General features: G+C 39.0%; 3 protein-coding genes across 8 annotated transcripts in view; all 3 read left to right on the forward strand.

Moving 5' to 3' along the window:
* The window catches only part of Trpm (transient receptor potential cation channel, subfamily M), a 38295-nt gene extending 27324 nt beyond the window's left edge, over positions 1 to 10971 (forward strand). For all 4 annotated transcript variants that reach the window (XM_022063776.2, XM_087344341.1, XM_087344338.1 and 1 more), the window contains one exon: positions 71 to 10971. In XM_022063776.2, the coding sequence (XP_021919468.1) occupies positions 71 to 2378 (2308 nt within the window). In that variant the 3' untranslated portion in view covers positions 2379 to 10971. The remainder of the gene's footprint in view (positions 1 to 70) is intronic.
* A 902-nt stretch (positions 10972 to 11873) lies between these two features.
* Gorab (Golgin, RAB6 interacting) lies at positions 11874 to 20935 on the forward strand. Of its 3 annotated transcripts, none has more exons than XM_022063781.2 (6): positions 11874 to 12152; positions 13513 to 13676; positions 14201 to 14469; positions 15194 to 15334; positions 16198 to 16405; positions 17648 to 20935. In XM_022063781.2, the coding sequence occupies exons 1-6, from the start codon at positions 12083 to 12085 to the stop codon at positions 17774 to 17776; spliced, it is 981 nt and encodes a 326-aa protein (XP_021919473.1). In that variant the 5' UTR covers positions 11874 to 12082; the 3' UTR covers positions 17777 to 20935. The 3 variants fall into 3 exon arrangements, with proteins under 3 accessions (XP_021919473.1, XP_021919471.1, XP_021919475.1); XM_022063779.2 differs by lacking the exon at positions 11874 to 12152 and adding an exon at positions 12428 to 12542; XM_022063783.2 differs by lacking the exon at positions 11874 to 12152 and adding an exon at positions 12604 to 12742.
* Positions 17842 to 21319, forward strand: part of Dmtn (transmembrane and coiled-coil domain 2 protein Dmtn) — a 49528-nt gene continuing 46050 nt past the window's right edge. The window contains exon 1 of the mRNA XM_087344346.1: positions 17842 to 17982. The gene's annotated coding sequence lies outside the window, so the exon portion shown is untranslated. The remainder of the gene's footprint in view (positions 17983 to 21319) is intronic.

The raw sequence follows: 21319 nt of genomic DNA on the forward strand, positions 1-21319 counted from the left end.
GTAATCTGACATCTGTGATCTGAATGCTTATGCCTGGTACATGTGTCAGTAATACTTTTTCTTGTTTCAGCCACAAGCTCTCAGTTTGGGCATGGAACATGTGGAACCCGTGTGATGCTGCAGCCATAATCTTCTTTCTCATAGGGTTATGTCTGCGTCTGCGCGTCTCCTCAATGCAAGTTGGTCGTCTTATTTTCTGTGTAGACATTGTCTACTGGTACCTTCGTATTCTGAATATCCTGGGTGTGAACAAGTATCTTGGCCCACTTGTCACAATGATGGGAAAGATGGTCAAGAACATGATTTACTTTGTTGTTCTTCTCCTTGTGGTATTGATGAGTTTTGGAGTGTGTCGTCAGTCAATTCTCTACCCAGATAAGGAGCCGAGTTGGTTTCTAGTTCGGGAACTCTTCTTCCAGCCATACTTCATGTTGTATGGTGAAGTGTTTGCAGACAGTATTGACCCTCCATGTGGTGATGACCCTGGCTTGGAAAAGTGTCAGATGGGTCATTGGATTACTCCTGCTGCAATGGCGATTTACCTCCTTGTGGCTAACATTCTTCTTATCAATTTGCTTATTGCTGTCTTCAACAACATTTTCAATGAGGTGAATGCCATTTCACATCAAGTTTGGATGTTCCAGCGATTCACAGTTGTCATGGAGTATGAAGAGAAACCTGTACTTCCTCCACCACTCATTGTGCTGTGCCATGCATTTCTATTGTTCAAATATTGTCACCGTAAAGTCCGTGGTGTCCGAGAATTGTATGACAATGCCCTGAAACTATTTCTGGACCATGATGACTTGGAACGACTGTACGATTTTGAAGAAGAGTGTGTGGAGGGTTACTTCCGAGAGCAAGAATCAAAATTGCATATGTCAAGTGATGAGCGCATCAAGAACACAGCTGACAGAGTAGAAAACATGTACCAGAAAGTAGAAGACATTAATCAGAAGGAAAACAATCAAATGACAGCTATTCAAGGCGTTGAGTTTCGCATAAGGAAATTGGAGGACCTTGCTGACCAAACATTGTCTCACCTGGCAGTTATCCATCGGTTTATGGCAACTCATGTGCGGGATCCTTTGTCCATGTCTGATTTACCAGATATCAAGTTGGGTAGTGAAAGAATAAGACTCTATAGTGAGAGGTCTGATGATCTCAAGACTTTGTCAGAAACTTCAGAAAAGATTCATTTACAACCCGTGTTGAGCAGAGAACGAAAGAGGCCCACACGCTCCCTTACAGAAGTTAGGCCTGATTCATTTCTGCTTGGTGAAATTTTGCATGAGCGGCTAGATGATGATAATTGGAACACAGATAAACAAATTTCCAAATCTGAGGAAGAACGTGAGGAAGAAGAAGAAGAAGAAGAAGAAGAAGGTGGAATATCAGAGGTGTCACAGCCTGCCAGGAAGAGAGTACCATATCAGCTTACTAAACAGATGAGTATGTCACGCAGTTCCCTCTTGGAGCCAGCTGACAGCCATTCAGGAAGCAATGAAGAAGGCATAGCAGATGTTGGAGAAAATCAAGGCAGTACACAGTCACATGACTTTTTTAGAAGTAACTCTTCAGATTTTCGACCAGAGAGAAGGGACTCCAGTACAAAAAGTAACAGAAAGCACAGCCTTGAAATCAGTGATGGTTCTGAAAGAGGCAGTGTGATGCAGCGTCCTGCACTGGCAAGACGACAAATCAGCAAGACCCATTCTGAACCAGAGAATGCCATTGGACCTGATTCCCAGGAAGATAATGACTTCCCACGAGCAGCTGTAGTAGAACGCAGTGTGACATGGGCGGAGCCCCGAATAACTGTGATACCCCCCAGTACCAAATCCAATCCACGTGCAGTGCTGTTAGCCATGCATTCAGAATACACAAGCATCACAGATGAGCTTGAAACAGTGTGTGGCCTTCTCAGTCCCCCACACACACCCAGATTGCTGTCACCTCCACGACCTGGTGAGAATAAGCCTCACCGAACTCGCCACACTTCAGAACTGTCTAACCCTGAGATGGCTCTTTACCTGGAAAAGGAGCATCTGCGAGATGCTGAGGAAAATGATTACCAGCTGATGAAGACATTGATACATCAGCATGATGAAGAGGAGGCTGCAGAAAGTAGTGCCTTTTTCCTCAAAGTGACCAGTGAGGCGCCTGAGTTCCGCAGTCGTTCCCTTCAACGCAGCAGTGCCATAGAAGTGAAAGATTTCCCCACCCCACGTGCACAAGGCATGCCAGCCATCTTCTGCACTGACATTGATGCCCAGCAACTGCAGGTTCTTCACACAGAGACTGTACCTGAACGGGCAACAAGATCAGGGACTGACGACAAAGCAAGCCCGTTGCCCACATCAGAGACCATGTGCTGATGGAAAACATATGCTTGAGACACAGTCTAACTTTTTGTTTGTTGTATCATGCAACTCCTGTCTCTGTAACAGTGCGTATCCGCATTGCAACAGCCACCATATCAATTGACCTTACTATTATGAAAATTGTGATCACCAAAGTGAAACTTTTTTGGCCTAATGCATACATATAGTCTTTAATTAATGGTAGGGACACATAAATAAGTGGTCTGAAGTAGTTGACCTTTGTTTCAAATGAAAACACCACATTTCCATAAGCATCAGTGATATGGCTTTAAAGTATGCACAAGAAGGCTTTAATTACTTAATAGGATAGATATTTGCACATGTTTGGCAAGAGTGTATTTGTTTATAGTACCTTTGTATGAACTGAATGAGTTTGCATGTTCAAGTAGAAAAACATTATCTCATAAATTTGTGATGATAAGTGAAATATTTTTTTAAATATTGAATTTATTAATGTTAGTGCATTTAAATGTTAATTTTATGACTTCTTGTCATCACAGGTCTGAGTAAAATTGTAGTCCAGTAGAAAAGTTCTTTCCCGTTGCTGTCATGAATAGTAACAAAACAGCATATCCCTTGAATTATATTAATATGAAGTATTCATTCACATTTATCATGATACACAGATGTCTTTTAATTCCTTTACAGTAAAAGATGTGAATCTTTAGTTACTCACAAAAAGAGATCTTTTAGTATGTCTTTGTGAGGTTTCAGTTATCTCATGAGATATGTATTATCTCTCTAAATGTCTCACATAAAGTTTTTTGTAAAAGAATATAGAACCATTATGCTTATTCCATTGCTTGCATTAGTTTCATGATGAATGAAAGCTGTATGTGACATGTGAAAATAGTAAATCTTTTACTGTTTTGATGATCATGATGGAAATACCCAAAATATTTTTGGTGAACGGCTAAATGCATAAATATCCAGTAGAAAGTAAATAGGTTTAGGGTCATTATTCAGAAGAGGGCACAAAAACAGCAATTTAAAGCAGAACCATGTGTGCATGGTTTAGAGATGGACAAGATAGCTATATAGTGAAGTAATGTTGGGAAAAAGCTTTCCTAGAGTTTACTGAATTCTGTAGTGTCATGGGAGCATTTATAATGAATGTGTGCAATCAGACTTTTCCACTGTTTATGGTGATTTTCTACTTGTACAGTCATTTTATATTTTCACTTGTGATACAAAATGCAGTGATATGTACAGGCAAAATGAAGCAATAGACTTTACTATGTATTTTAGGATGCTGTGGAATTTGTTGCTAAGGAATATGGTGATATAATTATAAAACATTGCACACAACAAAATGTTCTTTCTATATAATTTAAGACAGGAAACACCAATTGCTTTGCTTCTTTCATATAACAGTTTAAACAAAGAGATCTTTGAATTGTCCTGTGCTTAGTGCTAGACATTGTATTTATGTCATTGAATACATTCTTTCTGTTCTCCATGTTTTTAGCTGAACTTCCAGTCTGCTTACTGTTTCTATTTAAATGCCACTAAAAAGATATATGTCTGTATTTCTTGGAGTAAACAGATGTTTATTTCCATAAAACACTTAACTAACTAACTAACTAACTAACTAACTAGATGGCTTACCGAACCCGAAGGTTCATCACCGAATTAACCAAAGCCCTCCACCGGACCCTGTCCTGGGCCAACAAAATCCAGTTTCCTTCAACTCCTATCTCCCATAGATCCCGCCTGAGATTATCCTCCCATCTACGTCTAGGTCTCCCCAGCGGTCTCTTCCCTTCAGGTTTCCCAACCAGTACCCGGTGCACACCTCTTGTCCCATCCATGCGCGCTACATGTCCCGCCCATCTCACTCTTCTCGACTTAATCACCCTCACAATACTGGGGGAGCAGTACAGATTTTTAAGCTCGTCATTGTGCAGTTTTCTCCACGCCCCATCGTCTTCCCTCTTAGGCCCAAATATCCTCCTCAACACCCGATTCTCAAACACCTGCAATCTGTGTTCCTCCCTCTGAGTGAGAGACCATGTTTCGCACCCATACAAAACAACAGGCAAGATTATTGTTTTGTATACTTTAATTTTCAGGTTCTTAGAAATCAGACGGGAAGACAAAATATTTTGGACTGAGAAGTAGCAAGCATTTCCGGAATTTAGTCTCCTCCTAACTTCCTCACAAGTATCATTTTGATTTGTTATTGTTGTTCCCAAATATTTGAACTTTGTAACCCTTTCAAAGGATTTATTAGCTACCCTAAGATAATTTTGCCCGCCTGTCTTCTGATGACGAGATACTAACATGTACTTAGTTTTTTCTGAATTTACTTCCAGCCCCACTTGTCTACCAGCCTCTAGTAAAACTTCTGCGTTCCTCTTTATTGTATTTATATCGTCCCCCAATAAATTAACATCATCAGCATATGCCAATAGCTGATGTGTCCCGTTCAATTGCAAACCCTCCTGCCTACCTTGGACCTTCCTGATGGCGTATTCTAGCGCAAAGTTAAAGAGCAAGGGAGACAAAGCATCTCCTTGTTTTAGACCGTTCTTGATGAGGAATGTCTCAGATACATATTTACCTACTCGAATTTTGCTGCAGGTTTCATTTAAGCACATTTTTATTAGACCCACTAGCTTCTTTGGTATACCAAATTCAATAAGAATATTATATAGCACTTCTCTCTTCACAGAGTCATAGGCTTTTTTGAAATCTATAAATAACTGATGTACAGTCCCACCGAACTCCCATTTTTTCTCTAGTATCTGACGAATGCAAAAGATCTGATCAATCGTTGATCTGTTTCGTCTGAACCCACACTGATGATCCCCAATAGTTTCATTCGCATATGGGGTTAATCTTGCCAAAAGAATGTTGGATAGAATTTTGTATGAGGTTGATAGCAGCGATATTCCTCGGTAATTACCACACTCAGTCTTGTCCCCCTTCTTATAAATAGGAATAATTATGGATTCCTTCCATTGATGTGGCATCTCTTCCTTATCCCAAATTAACTGAATAAGCTTATGGATCCTCATATGCAACCCTTTGCCACCTGCTTTAATTAATTCGGCCGGAATCTGATCAATTCCTGGAGATTTATAACTTTTCAACTTCCCAATGGCTAGTTCCACTTCATCTAAGCTAGGTTCTGGCACCAACAGTTCAGCTGTATGCATTTTAATCTGTCTAATATCACCAGTATAAGAGCCGGGATAGCTCAGTCAGTATAGTGACTAGCTACGGGCTGGACGACCGGGGTTCGATCCCCGACGGGGGCAGAGGATTTTTCCTCTAGCCTCTGCGTCCAGACCGGCTCTGGGGCCCACCCAGCCTCCTGTCCAATGGGTACCGGGGTCCTTTCCCGGGGGTAAAGCCGGCCGGGGCGTGATGCTGACCACTCACCCCCATCTAGTGCCGAGGTCAAGGAAGAGAGGAGCTATACCTCCTCTCCCCCCAAACGCCTACATGGCGTATAGTGGGCCAAACTTTACTTTACTTTTTAATATCACCAGTATTATGAACATTTAAGAGCTCGCTAAAGAAATTTTTCCACCTATTCACAATTTTTATTGGATCTGCAAGCAAATTGCCACTATCATCCTTTACCAAATTAGTCTGGGGTTGATATCCTTTCTTAAAGTTATTAATGCCTCTGTACAGGTCTCTGATGTTTTTTTCCTTATTATTTGTCTCAAGTTCAGCAATTTTGCCCTTCAGGTATTCCCTTTTCTTAGTCCTAAAGGTTCTACTAGCCTCACGTCTCACGTTACATAGATTATCCGCATTTGTTTTGTTTGGGTTCTGCAACCATTGAAATTTTGTTTGCTTCCTTCGATCTATTAATTTTGAACATTCTTCATCAAACCACGGTTTATTTTGCTTTCTCCTGTAGTATCCTAGTTTCTCTTTTGCTGAAATTTTGATGCAGTTTCTGACATTTTCCCACTCCCTGTTGATGTCCACACTTTCATTATCCTCATTTGTCTCTAAAATTTGAAACCTATTCGAAATTTCAACTTGATATTGTTCCTTTGCCTCTCCCTCACTTAATTTTTTCAAATCAAATCTTTCTGTGTCAAAATTTTGTTTAGTTCGTCTACTTACTGAAAGCCGCTCCCTCACTTTTGCTACCACCAGATAATGATCAGTGTCGCAATCTGCTCCTCTGAATGATCTCACATCAATTACATTTGTCTGCCTTCTCTTATCTACTAAAACATGATCTATTTGATTGTGTGTTCTGCCATCTGGGGAAGTCCAAGTGTATTTATGAACATCACGGTGTGGAAATTTTGTACTTTTTACAATTAAATCTTTTGACGTAGCGAAGGTCACTGCTCTGACGCCATTATCATTACTAAGTGCATGGAGACTCTCGCTGCCTATTGTGGGTTTGAAGACATCCTCCCTCCCAATTTTTGCATTGAAATCTCCTAGCAGAATTTTCATGTGATACTTGCCAAATGTATCAAATACTGATTCCAATTCTTCATAAAAGCTATCCTTGATATCATCGCTTTTGTCTTCAGTTGGGGCATGAACATTAAGGACAATGATGTCGCACCAACGTCCTTCCAAAATTACGTAAGACAACCTGTCACTAACAAATTCTACTCTCTTAACTGCTGCCCTAATTCTGCTATGAACAAAAAAACCCGTCCCTAGCTGATGATTGTCATTCCCCTTTCCATAGAAAAATGTAAAATTGTCCACTGGGATCGTGCCCTCCCCCTCCCATCGCACTTCCTGCACTGCCACTAAGTCTAACTTATAATTACCTAATTCCCTACACACTGATTTCAGTGCCCCAGCCCTATAGAGGCTCCTAATGTTCCAGGTACCAAATCTCATGTCCTTTTTCAATTGCCGTGGTCGTGCCAAAGAGTCCGTCCTGATCCGAGGCTTGGTTGATTTTTTCGTAACACATATTTTTTTTAAAGGTGAAAGGTTGTTAGCCCTACACCCAACCCCCAACCTGGAGGACCAGGGTATCACTCTTAGTCTAGCGCATCTCCTTAGACCTGTCCGGCTTGGGTGACCCTACCATGAGCCGAAGCTCAGGCCGGCATAGCCCTAAGGGTCATTTGAGCACGCAAGCCTCCTCACCCGGCAGATTGCCTTCGACAAGGTGGTGATACCTTCGAGAAGGATAAAACACTTAACACCAATTGATTTGATTTTTAACATCCATACAGCTTCATAGTGTTTATGAAGACAATTGAGATCTCTTTGTGTATTTTTTAGTGTGCAAACATTTGTTTTGGCTGTAAAATTATTACTATGTCTTCATTACATATTTATTTTACTGTAGAAGTTGTTTCTTTGTACAGTTCTCATTTTCACTACTGAAATTCTGTGTCATGATTCTAGCAGCATGTAATTACCTTGATTTATGTTCTAGAAAGTTGCACTGGATTGAGCCCAGCTATCTGCTGTTCTTCCAAATATCACTAGAGCTACATTTACTTCTGTGATACTCTGTATACTGGATTACATGGTATTATATTATTAATTTATTACTACAAAGATAATTCAGTAAGTAAGGACACGAATGTTAATTGTCATCACTCAGTTCTCAACTTGATTGTCACCTGTATAAAGAGGAATGTTCACTTGCCTGGATGTGAATGATACTGAGTTTTGTGTTCAAAATAACAGATGTTTTACGTTTTATAAAAATCAATGTTGATATGTGATATTTGAGATTGCCACTGGTGCAGTGAGAGTAAAACATAACTGTGTTCTGAAATTGATGCAGGTGACTCAACTGGAATATGTTAACTTTGTCAGAATCTTCTGAGTTCAGCCAATTTTGTGTAGTCTTTTATTTTGCCTACATTTTATACCTAAATATTTGACATGCACAAACTATCTATTTGCAGGTCTGCTGACTTAATTTCCTACCTAGTTTGCTTTCAGATATTCTTTTTAAATGTGTGGCAAAGCCAGTCAGATGTAATTTTTTCTACAATTTCAACTGCCTGTGACAATTATGAATTATGCATTCATTGACCCAAAACCCTTCTTCAAGCATTCTCATCACAGCTTCTACTAGTACTGTTCGCACCTGCAGTAGTATATTCATGTGTGGTCACTAGAATACAGGGCAAAATTGTTATTTAAAGATTTACAATAAATCCTATAAAAAATGTGACACTGCTGAGCTGCTGAAAGTGTTCAATTCTAAAGGGTTCTGACGATGGTAGATTACACTTAAAATTATGTGCTATCTGACTTATTTCATTGTCTTTGTTTAAAAGTCTCAGTTCAAAATATTTTGTCTTCCCGTCTGATTTCTAAGAACCTGAAAATTAAAGTATACAAAACAATAATTTTGCCTGTTTTGTATGGGTGCGAAACATGGTCTCTCACTCAGAGGGAGGAACACAGATTGCAGGTGTTTGAGAATAGGGTGTTGAGGAGGATATTTGGGCCTAAGAGAGAAAACGATGGGGCATGGAGAAAACTGCATAATGATGAGCTTAAAAATCTGTACTCCTCCCCCAGTATTGTGAGGGTAATTAAGTCGAGAAGAATGAGATGGGCGGGGCATGTAGTGCGCATGGATGGGACAAGAGGTGTGCACCGGGTATTGGTTGGGAAGCCTGAGGGGAAAAGACCGCTCGGCAGACCTTGACGTAGATGGGAGGATAATGTCAGGCGGGATCTATGGGAGATAGGAGTTGAAGGAGACTGGATTTTGTTGGCCCAGGACAGGGTCCAGTGTAGGGCTTTGGTTAATTCGGTGATGAACCTTTGGGTTCAGTAAGCCATGTAGTTAGTTAGACAGAGACTAGCTCTTTCTGATGGACCCATCTGAGTAGGTACCTTCCCTCTCACCTGAAGACAAAAACAGAGCCATTTTCTGAAACGTTGTGATTTCTTTTAAATAAAGATGTTGGAAAATGTCCAGATAGCAAATAATTGTAAGTGCTGAAGCTGTTGTTAAATGAACACACAAGAGATTAAAGTATACAAAATTATAATCTTACCTGCTTTTATATGATGTCAGACTTTGTCACTGTGAAGGAAGGAGTAGATTGAGAGTCATAAGGGGCTAACTTAGGAGAATATTTAGACAAGTGACAATAATAAGAGTGAAAGAAATTGCCCAGGGAAAAGCTGGATAATAATTTCCACTTTTCATCAAATATTAGAATAATTAAAATCATGAAGGATGAGATTTACTGGCTATGTAGCATACACGGGTGAAATGAGAAATGCTTTAGGACATTTAGTCAGTCTGAAGGGAAGAAACCACATGATAGACTGGGCAGATGTAGGATGATAACGCTAGAGTGGATCTTAAAGAATAGTGTGTGAGGTGGTGGACTGGATTGGTCTGGCTTGAGACAAGGACCAGTAACAGCCTTTTGTGAACATTTTAATGAACCTTTCTATGAGTTTCATGGAAGGCTGGGACTTCCTTGAGAGACTCAGCTTCTCAAGAAGGACTCCTCTTGGAGTTAATGAACTGAACTAAATCCATGGAGCATAGTCCTTCTTGAGACACTAGTAGTCTCAGCTTGTAATTAAATTCTCTGCCTTTCATTGAATCTAGAGCTTTATACTCGTACTACCTTGTTGACAAGAGCCTACTACTGGTCCGTGTGCTGAGCCGCATGAATCCAGTTCACACCTTCCCACTCAAATTCCGTAAGATCTATTTTAATATTGTCATCCCAGGTAAATCATTTTCTTAGTGGTCTATTCACTTCGAGTTTTCCAGTTTCCTGTCACTTCATCTCTCTTAGGTCCAAATATTGCCTCATTGTCCTGTTCTGAAACACCCTCAATCTGTGTTCTTTTCGTAATATGGGAGACATTTCAAATACATGCAAAACATATGAAATTATAGTTTTGAAATTGTAATCTTTGTGATTTTAAATAGGTGTAAAGACAAAATATTCTGAACTGATGTTACCAAGCATTCTCCCAAATGTTTGAACTTTGCCACATTTCCATGTGATTTATTACCTACCTTTATATAGTGATTTTGTGGTGCAGTCTGGTGATGGTACATGAACATAGACTTCAGTGTTTCTCTTTATGATATATTTATATTCCAAAAAATTTAACTTCATCAGCGTAAACCAGAAGTTGATGTGTCTTACTCAGTAGCAGTCTCTATTTGTTTTCTTGAACCTTCCTAATGGCATATTGTAAAGCAAAGTTGAAGAGCAATGATGACTTCATGGAGCTAGTGAGCATGAGTCTTTAACCTGTTCTGCCCATATCCATTCTTATTCCCACTGAATTCTTATCTGCACCTCAATCAGCCTGTTCTTATAGAACATCTTTAAGAAAACTGGCCTCTTCTTGTTCACACTGTTAGAACTCTTCCATGTCTGCATTAATTCAAACTAATTGTGATACTTGTGTAATAGGAAACTGAACATAAATGTTAAATTTCTTCTAAAGTCTGTCATCTTATTTTTCTACTTCGACTGTTAACTTTCATATCAACTCACCGAAGTGCATAATGTATAAAAGTCTGAATCTGTTTGTACTTCTTACATTTAGATTATACATATAATTCACATTACTGTGTATACACTACTACTCTGTCTTTATAGAAATAAAATTTCTTTCACAAAAGCAACCTTAATTTCTTATTGCATTCTGTTCAGGTACTATGTTCTTCATTTTTTTGATATTGGAAAAGCAGTTAGATTTACAAGAGAATGTTTGCTTGGGGGAGAACCATGTATACCAACAGGTTACATTTAAATTTGTACAGAATATGGTAAGCATGAGACTGTATTAATATATGCGATAAACATAATGCCATAGGAAACCTGGAATATAGTGATTATTATTTTACACAAATGAGAAGTTAGAAATCTAAGGAACACTGGAATTTATACTTTGCCAGTGACATGTAAGTTATGTCCAGGATTTTAGCTCTGAAGATTGGAAGTGACCACGTAAGTCCTATGTGTAAATGGGGAGAAAATATGGAATAAAAAGAACAATGTGAGGTTAAAGATTGGATTCATGTAGCTCATGACTGGGGCATGTTCCTGGATGTTATGAATAGGGCATTGAACATTTAAGTTCCATAAATGATTGGGAATTTCTTAACCTGTTCTCTTTGGGACAGCTGTTAGCTTCTGAAGGACTGCCTTGTGAAATCAATTACTACTACAATTGGGGCTGAAACTTAAATTAGCTATGAAAATGAAATCTTTACATTCCAGGACAGCTCCGTAGTCAATGGAGTGATTATTTATGTATATTCCTAGTTTTTTATTTCCTTTCTGAAAGGGCATTTTAGTAATTCGTTTGTGTTTTGCACTGTTAGAGCTTATGATTCCTCAATGTATGATAGATTTCATCCCATGTTCTGGTTTTGAAACGTCAGCACTGACGTTTTACCCAATGGAACCGGGAACTATTATTTTGAGACTATGTTGCATTATAGGATTTATTGACGTGCGCAAGAATACGCTGTAATGTTGGTATTGTCTGTGACTGTTGCCCTGCTAGACAGAGACACCAGCAGGATATGATATCCACGAAGTTGCACGTCTGTTAGTTTCGTAATCTGTGGTAGGTGGTTCGTGTGCATGCTTTTAATGTGTATAATTTCTTCTCAGAAAACACTTGTCTTTTCTATGCAAACCCGTTGGAGCAATATATTCATCTCTGTTTATCTCGAAGTATTGTTCGTCATGTGTTAATTGACCGAGTGTTTTGAGTAATGAGAAATAATGGCCAAGTGGGAAGGCTTTACAGAGGAAGATATAAAGAAAGTCAGTGATTGTGAACGCTTCGTGGAAGGTAATATTATTAAAGAATTTTTTAAAAATATTTTTGTCAACGATTTGCTACGAGCAAAATCATATTAGAGTGGCTAATAAATCCTTTGAAAGTGTGACAAAGTTCAGACTTTCAGGGAGGAACATAGATTGCAGGTGTTTGAGAATAGGGTGTTGATGTTTGGGCCTAGGAGAGAATACGATGGGGTAAGGAGAAAACTGCATAATAATGGGATTAAACATTTTTACTCCTCCCCCAATATTGTCAGGGTGATCAAGTCAAGGAGAATGAAATGGGCGGGGCATGTGGCGCGTATGGATGGGTCAAGTGGTGTGCACCGGGTGTTGGTTGGGAAGCCTGAAGGCAGGATACCTAGACATAGATGGGATGTATGGGAGATAGGAATTGAAGGTGATTGGATTTTGCTGGCCCAGGACAGGGATTGGTTTAGTGATGAACCTTCGGGTTTCCTAAGCTAGCTAGTTACTCAGTTATGCTGAATTTGTAATTGTTTAAAATTATGGGTCATTTGACTCGGTATGCCAATAGAAGCAACTTAGCATCCAAAAGAAAACTGTTGGGATGACGTGAGACGTTAAAAAGAGTCTTTTGTATGTGATTATTTAATAATATAAAATTCAGAAATACATAATATAAATAGAATCTGTAGACATGACCTCTATATGCCAAGAGCTAACCTTGCTAGTTATGAGGAATTGAGTTATTCAGTGTAATATTCCAGCTAACATTAACATATTATTATGATATAGAAGTATTTAAGCTAACATTGAAATACAATTTCTCTCTTCATACTTGCTGCTATGTAAAAGAATATACTTTAATTGAAAATTCATAAGCAAATATTTTTTAAGATAATATTTATTTGGTCTAATTATTTTGCACTGTATATTATAATATCCTTAATCAAAAATGAGATGGCTATAAATACTTGTTACACCCATCTGTGTCTGTAAAAATGTATCATACAAGGGGAGTGTTTCAGTTCATTAGAAATATTTAGAAAATCAATTAGAGAGTCTTAAATTAACAAGGTGCAAGTAAGAGTGCTGTGGGTCAGCTATTATCTGATGCAGCTTAATTCTCCGTAGCTTTGTATTTTAAATGTGACTGAACAATTAGAACCATTATGTATAAGAGTGAAATTCAACATTAAACGTTTCCATTCATAAGGTTTTAATTATTCACTGCTGCTGTATGAAGCCATGTCAGTATGGAAGTAACATTAGTAGATTTTTTGATAACTCGGTGATCATATATAGCTGCTGACGCCTTGAAAATAATTCAGATATTCCACATAGTTGTGTAGTATGGTCGTGCCTGATCATTTTGGTATGTACACTTTGAATTTGGTTGCTTGTAGGTCCACCCATGGTGTATGTAGCAAAGCAACAAAAAAATGTCTCACATCATTCAGGGGTAAAAAATGTGGCTCGATCAAGAATGTTACAGAAATCAGATAAACCTGTAGAACCGAGTAGCAGTGCTGACGAACTTCCCAGAGAAGTATTTTTATGTGAACCTCAGGTATGTTTGAGTATGACCTATTTTCTATTCTGTAGATTCCCTGTTCTCATACTCCACAACTGTTAATTATCTCAGTTCCATTATTTCAAACCCCTGTAGCCATGATGTTTTTGCTTCCTTTCCAACACCTTCTGTCTAGAATCCAGGGACCTAATTGTTTTGGCTGTTTGTGTTTTCCCTATCAACACATTTTATTTTATATCCTATGCACACTAATTTCTAGTGTAATGCATTTAATACTCAGTGTCCCGGGGTAGTTTAGTCAATAAAGTTGGCAGCTAGCCAGAGTTTGATTTAGCGGAGGCATGGATATTCTGTTAATGTACAGTCAGCCTTTCGGGCTCACAAAGACTCTTTTCTTTGGGGTTAAATCGGGATGTGAAGCTGACCCTCATCTAGTACCAAGGTGAAGATTGTGTGGAGCCTTACCTCCACTCCCGTTAGCCAAAGGGAAGTTTTACATTTTATTCTTATGGCTTGTGTGAAATACCAGACTTGAACATGAAACCACAACTTATTTTCAGGCAGTGGTACATAGAGACTCCAGTGGCAGCGCTGACTCGGGCTGTAGCGTTTCCAGCAGCACTGGCCAAAGTTACGCTGCATCACCAAGAACCAGTCCCAGCCATGGTACAGTCTGCTTACAGATAAAAGAGGATAAAAATTATGAGTTACTCAGTACTGAAGAAGCTGGCAGTTGCTCTTCCTTGGATGAATTTCGGTCTAGGCAGAAGTTCATGGAAGAGCAGAATCGTCAGAGAAAGGAGTTACTGGCCAAGGCACTAGCTGACAGGTCAGTTTGAAATCATTGTCTGCAGCACAAGAATTCACTTAACTTAATAGCTACTAAAAATAATTGGAAATTCAGCAGCAACTTGTCGTGAAGATTTAACAGGTAAGGATATTGTTTCCGTGGGTCCAGGCATCTACCTTGGAAGAATTGTTGAGGGCATGGAGATGACTTCTGTGTCTTGAAGATTTCTGTTTTCTGGGTTGTTGCGCTGTGTAGTCTGGTAGATGTTTACCAGTGTTTCAGAGGTCATACTGCCTCCGTCATCAGGGTGATTCATCGCCCTGATGATGGAGGCAGTATGACCTCTGAAACGTTTGGTAAACATCTACCTGACTACACAGCGCAACAACCCAGAAGACAGAAATCTTCATACTCACTGCTGTGAAAACCTCAAATCTTACAGTTCTGTGTCTTGTTTATCTCGAAGTAAAGAAATTGCACCCCCCTTATAGTCACTGCAGCGAAACCTCTATCCACCGTTCCCCGAACTATCGTTTTCCCGGATGCATAGTCTGGTTTGTTTGGTCCCTGATAAGGCCAATATAAAATATTTCATTGTAAAATGCTTGAGGTTTTTGTTAAAACTTAGTAATTATAAGTAAATTTTTGTATTCTGTTTAAGGCCATGGAGCTACTCAGTTGCTAAAACTTTCATATCCTGTGCATTTAGAAGAATGTGACTGCTGCATATTTAACGTTGGTTGTCTTTCATGTATTTCAACAGAAAGAAGCAAACAAATGCAGAATCCAGAAGACTGCAGCAGATTCAAGATGAGTTACAGAAACTGGATGTGCTCTTGAGCAATGATGTCTCTATTCTTAGAGACCAAATTGAAGTTGCCAGCCATGAATTTATGGAAGCTCAGTGAGTAACATTACATGCACATTTTTATTAAATTTCTCAGTGCTTATAAAAATAAGCGTACAAACAAAACTGTCTGCACTATAAAGGACACTAATACCAAACGCATTTCAACCTCAAGAGGTCATCATCAGTGGCAAAAAGGGGGAATTAAATCATATAATATGAACAAAAGAATATGGTTTTAAACAGATCATAAAGGTGAGTTCCCGGGTTTTAAAATTCTCAGTGCTTGTGTGCCTTTTACTGACATTGTTTGTGAAACATGCGCTCAGAAAGATGGAGTATTTTTGTCACTTTAAATTTTCCATTTATTTGGTTCCTGTTGTGTTTCACAACTTACAATCCAGCTGAGAAGGAAATGAATTGCAATTTTGTAACCGAATAATAAGAATTATATGAATTTATTCTTTTTTGATTTAATCATGGATCTTATTTGTTTATTATTGTCATTCCCGCATGCATAAATTTTAAAACATTTTCAGAATAATTTATTATTTATAGTTATTTTATGGCTTAATTCTAGATTTTGGTTCTCTGATGACCATATACTCATTTCTGTGTATGCTTCTATACCAATTTCATGCTGACCTGTGTGAGAATTTTTGCATTATTCTTCCTGAAACAGTATTTATATATTTTATCAGCTGTCCGCCAATAAAGCCTAAGAAAATGCTTCTCTGATGGATCGGTTAAAGAGGCGGTAATATCGATATCATTTGTGATCGCCATTTTCATAAGTCCTTTTGTGAATAATGTTCTCAAACTTTTGATCACAAACATTCAGAAATATGTATTGCTTTCCTACTGGGTCCTTGCAGGTGTAATAACCGAAATATATGAACAAACGCTGTTTTATGCTGCAGGAAACGGTATAATAAAGCAGAACAGGAGTTTCTAGATGCCAAACTACTCCTGTTTGAAAGGCTGGAACGCAAAGAGCTGTTGACAGAGCACTTATGCACCATAATAGAGCAAAATGAAATACGTAAAGCAAGAAAACTGTCAGAGCTGATGGACAGGTTACAGCTTGGAGGTTCTGAAGCGCACCAAGACACTGCTGTTAGAAATATGGTGAGCCATATAAATCTTTCTTGGTTAGTGTAGCAAGAGTAATACTGAAATTATACATTACGTGGCATGGAACTTGGGGGTTTTCCTGGTGGTCCATGGTCATTGTAGGTTCTCCTACTTTTGTACAGGTACGTTGTGGTAGAGTTTGGATAAATTTGTTTTTTTCTCTTATGTGGGCACCGGATTTATGTAGGATTATATCAGACTTAAAAATTGGCCAAGAAAGTTGGTGACTGGTCCAGGATAAAGCTGCTGGTATGATCTGCGATTCATTAGCACAGAGTTTGCATGCTGCAGTGCATATTGTTTTCAAATGATTGCCAATCCAAGTCGGGGCAAAAGTAATGTCTTATCGAGTGGCACTGCACATGCCGAGTGTCGTTGCTGAACAGATTCCTTCTATCACTCCTGTTGCTGATTGCATAGAGAGAAGCTATCTTACTGTTTAGCTGCATAATAGATTTTTCAGACGCTGAAAGAGAGGGACTTTTAGAATTACAGTAATAAGCTTTGTGGAAGATAACAGTAAATTTATCTTGTTACTGTTATACTAGACCAAGACCACAATCTTAAAAATGGATTATTCTGGGCAGTAGGTACTGGTGGCTCTTTCACAAGGATGAAGGTGGCTAAAGCAAGAAGCATATTACTCAACCCTCAGATATGTAGAATGCATGAATTTTTTATTTTATAATACTGTATTAACTTTCAGGATTGTTTAACATGAAATAGGGTATGAAAAATGCCATCATGGCTTTGGCAGAGGGGGTGTATTATCTTATAGAAAGCACAGAAGTATTTTTAATGTAGAAATTGGGTGTGTCTACAGCTGGTAATGAGGTAGAGACAGATTCTGATTGTGTTCTTCTGTGTTTTGATGACGGAAGTCCACAATGCAAATTTTCATCGCTGTGAAAATCTTCAGTCTTACAGGAATCAAACTGGTTACTTGACGTGATGTTTTGTGGCAGCTCGTAACATAATACACTGTGGTCAGTTACTAATGAGAACTGTTTCTTCTTATCATATTTTGTGATGGCATAAATAGAGCAAGTTTGTTGAGAGAAAATACGTGATATGGTTTTAGCATATGAATATTCCTGGCAGACAAGTGTTGTGTTGGTAGTAGTAATTTCTCATGACATGTGGGAGCTACTTGCTGACTGATGTTGATATCAAGTAAGGTGTCACTATTTTAAACAGATTTCACCTGACTTGCTACCATTTTGTGTCTGATTCTAGATCCTCTCGCCACTTTGTGCCTTAGATGAGGTCTCATACTCTGTATGCAATACTCTAAAGCCCAGGAAGGTGACAGGAGAGTCTCAAATGTGCAAGAGCAACTGTCCGCCAGCACAAATACAGAATTGAATTTGTTTCCAAGTAATCATGCCTGTTATGATAATTTTGTGCAAGAGTAGTTCTTAACTTTAATATGGTAAAGCAACACTACTAAAAATGCCAGTGGACCTTTGAACTTACCAGATACCGCGGGGTAGAGGTTTGCCGCCGCCGTCTCGGTCTGAGAACCGATTATCCTGCCATAAGCCGTGTTCTGGTTTCCCCCATCTCTAAAGGTAAATGCTTTAATGTTATCTTAAACTATGCCACATTCTGTTTGCTTTCTAATTTATTTCTGATATTCCTTCTGTCATGTGACACTGTTTAACCCATGTATGTGATAAAAATAAGGAATTTAAAAAGTTTATTTATTAAAATGTGCAAAAATGAACAGTAATGGTAGAAACTTTAAGTGCACAGTGGCTCTGAATTTTTATACTTTTTTGCCCGGTGCATAGGGCTGATCGTGTCTGTCTGTCTGCATGGGGCAGCACCCCAACCTTGTACTTTTAATTTTCAAAAATTAGTAATGACAATATGGTGGACGTAAGAGATTTGTCAGGTGGGAGCAACGTTATTGCTGCTTAGTATGGGACCTGCAAAATGGTGCGTAGCAATAGATTTTAATAAGTGCAACTTCTTTCAAGGGAAGTCTTTTGCAGAATGTGTAATAACAAAATTACAGCTGCTTGAAATGTGTATTTATTATTATTTTTTTTCCCGTTTGATAGAAATAACTATTTAACTACTGGAACAGGACTTTTGATAATAATCCCCAACATTTTAAAATTGTAAGCAATGACTAATTTTAACTTGACCAAGATTCAGTTGTATGCCGATTTCTGTGGGAGTTCAGCACTAAATTACATTTCATTAGGCCAGCGTGGTCCAACTGATGGCTCGCGACCACTTGTAATCAGGTCCGCGAAAGTATTTGTAAATTGTAAAAACCCATTTATTTTACTTACTCTTAAGGATTTGAAAAAATAATTGTTGCAGAAGCAAATTTAAAATAATATACAACTCTATATTAGTTAATGCACATTTAAATACAATTTATATTTCAGCATATGAAATGGTAATTTGTCATTTCTGAATCAGTATTATTAAATATAATGACAATGCAAAAATAGTGACAGCAGGGGTTCCAACAGGAAAACTATTCTGGCCCGAGCAATGAAAAAAGTTGTACCACCCTGCATTAGGCTATTCGCATTAACTAAAGATGACATTAACAGTACACAAGTTAAGAAGTTCAAATTGAAAGTTCTTGTCTGATTAAAATTATAAACCTTTCTGCGCATTGATAATTTTCTCTAAAATAGATAGATGATGATAAATCTGAACATTTAGGATATTAACAAAACTGCGTATATTGATCATTTTGTGTTATGTAAATGCGATGTCAAGGCCCTGTGCCATCATCTTTTAAGTCACTTCATGATTAATGAATCAGGAATGCTGAAAAAGTAAAATTAATGTTTAAAACTCTTTTTAATTTTTTATTGATACCAACAATGGAAACTGAAACTGGATTGGAGTGTGCTCAAGTTTTATTTTTATTTGTGTATTCATTTATTTTTTGTAATGCAGTAGTGTCTTCATCAGGGGCGTTCGGAACATTAGTAGGAGCACTCAGAATGCCGGTACGCGCAGAACGCTAGTGGATGGTTTTCATTCTGGTGTGTACTGCACCTTTGCAGTCTTGTCTTTCTAAAGACGAATTGTATTTTTGCGGCAGTAAACTAACTTAACGATCACTGTGAACTTTTGAACGCAGTACACCGTTGGTACATATGGGCCATTGATGCATCTGCTGTGAGCTTTGTTGTTTTCATACGCTGTTAATGTCTGTGTCGTATGGGTGCTTAGGGAGTTTTCTCTTTGTCTCTGTGTCCAGACCACCTAGACGCATACAGTCTCCTGCCTAGTGGGTAATTTAGGTGAAATAGCGTCACTTCCCTCCACCTAGCACATGGAGCTTTTACTCCACCCATGTGTAGTGCAGGTCGCCCTCGGTGGACTAGTAGTTAGCGTACTCGCCACTGGACCCAAGGTTCGCGGGATCAATCCCGGCCGAGGTCGATGGATTTTTTAAGTGTGATAAAAGTCCGTAGCACGACTTCCTTTGGAGGGGAAGTAAAGCCGGCGGTCCCATGTCGTAGATTTACGGCATGTAAAAGAACCTTGCGAGCATGATACGAGATGTTTGTAAGCAAAATTCAGCGGCCATTTCTCACCCAAGTCTCTCCTGTTTCACTGCTTCATTTACTGATGTGTATAGTCAGTGTAGCCAAATATAGATTTTCGTCATGTAACAAGTTGCAAAGTGATTTTCGTGTCATCCGGTGCCCATGTACCGTGATCTGTGGACTTTGGAAATTCTCCTGCATCTTATTATATAAAGGTTGAATCAGACTTTCGTCATATAAAGTGCCGTTTCTCAGAATCCCGCGCAGGTTGGATAGATGTGTTCTGCCTTCACTTGAGCTGCAGTGTCACATACAAAAAACTGCCTCATCTGTTGTCAATTAATACCTACACAGTCTCATATAGGGAGCCGGGATAGCTCAGTCAGTATAGTGATTAGCTACGGACTGGGTGATCGGGGTTCGATCCATGACGGAGGGCAGAGGGTTTTTCCTCTAGCCTCTGCGTCCAGACCGGCTCGCTCTGGGGCCCATCCAGCCTCCTGTCCAATGGGTACCGGGATCCTTTCCCAGGGTTAAAGCACGGCCAGGGCATGATGCTAACCACTCATCCCCATCTAGTGCCGAGGTCAAGAAAGAGTAGGAGCTGTACCTCCGCTCACCCCAAGTGGCTGCATAGGCATGTAGCAGGACGCTTTACTTTACAGTCTCATATAACATTTTCAAATTGGTCACTGGTGGTGTAAAGAAAACAATGGGCCACGTTCTTCTAGATTCCACCTACTTTGTTTGTTAGCAAAGTTTGTTATCTGGTTTGCATAAAATTGTTTCCCAAACATGAAGATTTCTGATGCTTTAAACTGAAGTCACAAGACCCAGAAACCTGTTGGTACTGAATTCTGGTGGTTCATATTCTGCTGTGTTATCTGGAGAGTTGGTCATTCATGTTCTCTGTGCCTGTCCTTGTTAATTATAGTTTTTATTGCCATGTACAAGATTTGAGAATTTCTTTACCAATAATAAAAGATGTGTTCTTATATGTGTATGCCAGTTTTTGTGTGGCCTCTCTCGCTTCCTCATTTACATTCATCCAGTTTCCATTTTTCATCCTGCCGCCACTGTCTGCACCAATTCCCTGTGTCGCATTTTGCCTAGTCCCGCAGTTTACTTGACTGTTGCAGATATTCTTACCCCATAACTTCTTTGTGTATCTGCTATACTTTTAGTGTGCGTTGTTTAGCTTTGTGTTCCTGATACTTGCATGTTCCGTGCAGTTCAATACGTTGGAGCAGAGCCGAGGGGCCGCAGTTACATTGCACATTACTTCAAGATCTTTGCAGTCAATATCTGTTGATGTGGGATTTGAGGTTTTCACGGTCTTGAGTCTGAAGATTGCTGTCTTCTGGGTTGTTGCACCGTGTAG

Source organism: Zootermopsis nevadensis, unplaced genomic scaffold (assembly GCF_977971745.1).
Source record: "Zootermopsis nevadensis isolate Lab colony 2312 unplaced genomic scaffold, Znev_1.0 Znev_ptg000007l, whole genome shotgun sequence".
In the NCBI taxonomy this organism is placed as follows: domain Eukaryota; kingdom Metazoa; phylum Arthropoda; class Insecta; order Blattodea; family Termopsidae; genus Zootermopsis; species Zootermopsis nevadensis.

Bases quoted from the DNA above. Each gene is read 5' to 3' on its own strand.
- Gorab (XM_022063779.2), top strand. From the start codon at position 12,446: ATGGATGGGTCAAGTGGTGTGCACCGGGTGTTGGTTGGGAAGCCTGAA. The intron at 13,677-14,200 runs GTATGTTTGAGT...ACTTATTTTCAG, and splicing joins TATTTTTATGTGAACCTCAG to GCAGTGGTACATAGAGACTC. The intron at 15,335-16,197 runs GTGAGTAACATT...TTTATGCTGCAG, and splicing joins CATGAATTTATGGAAGCTCA to GAAACGGTATAATAAAGCAG.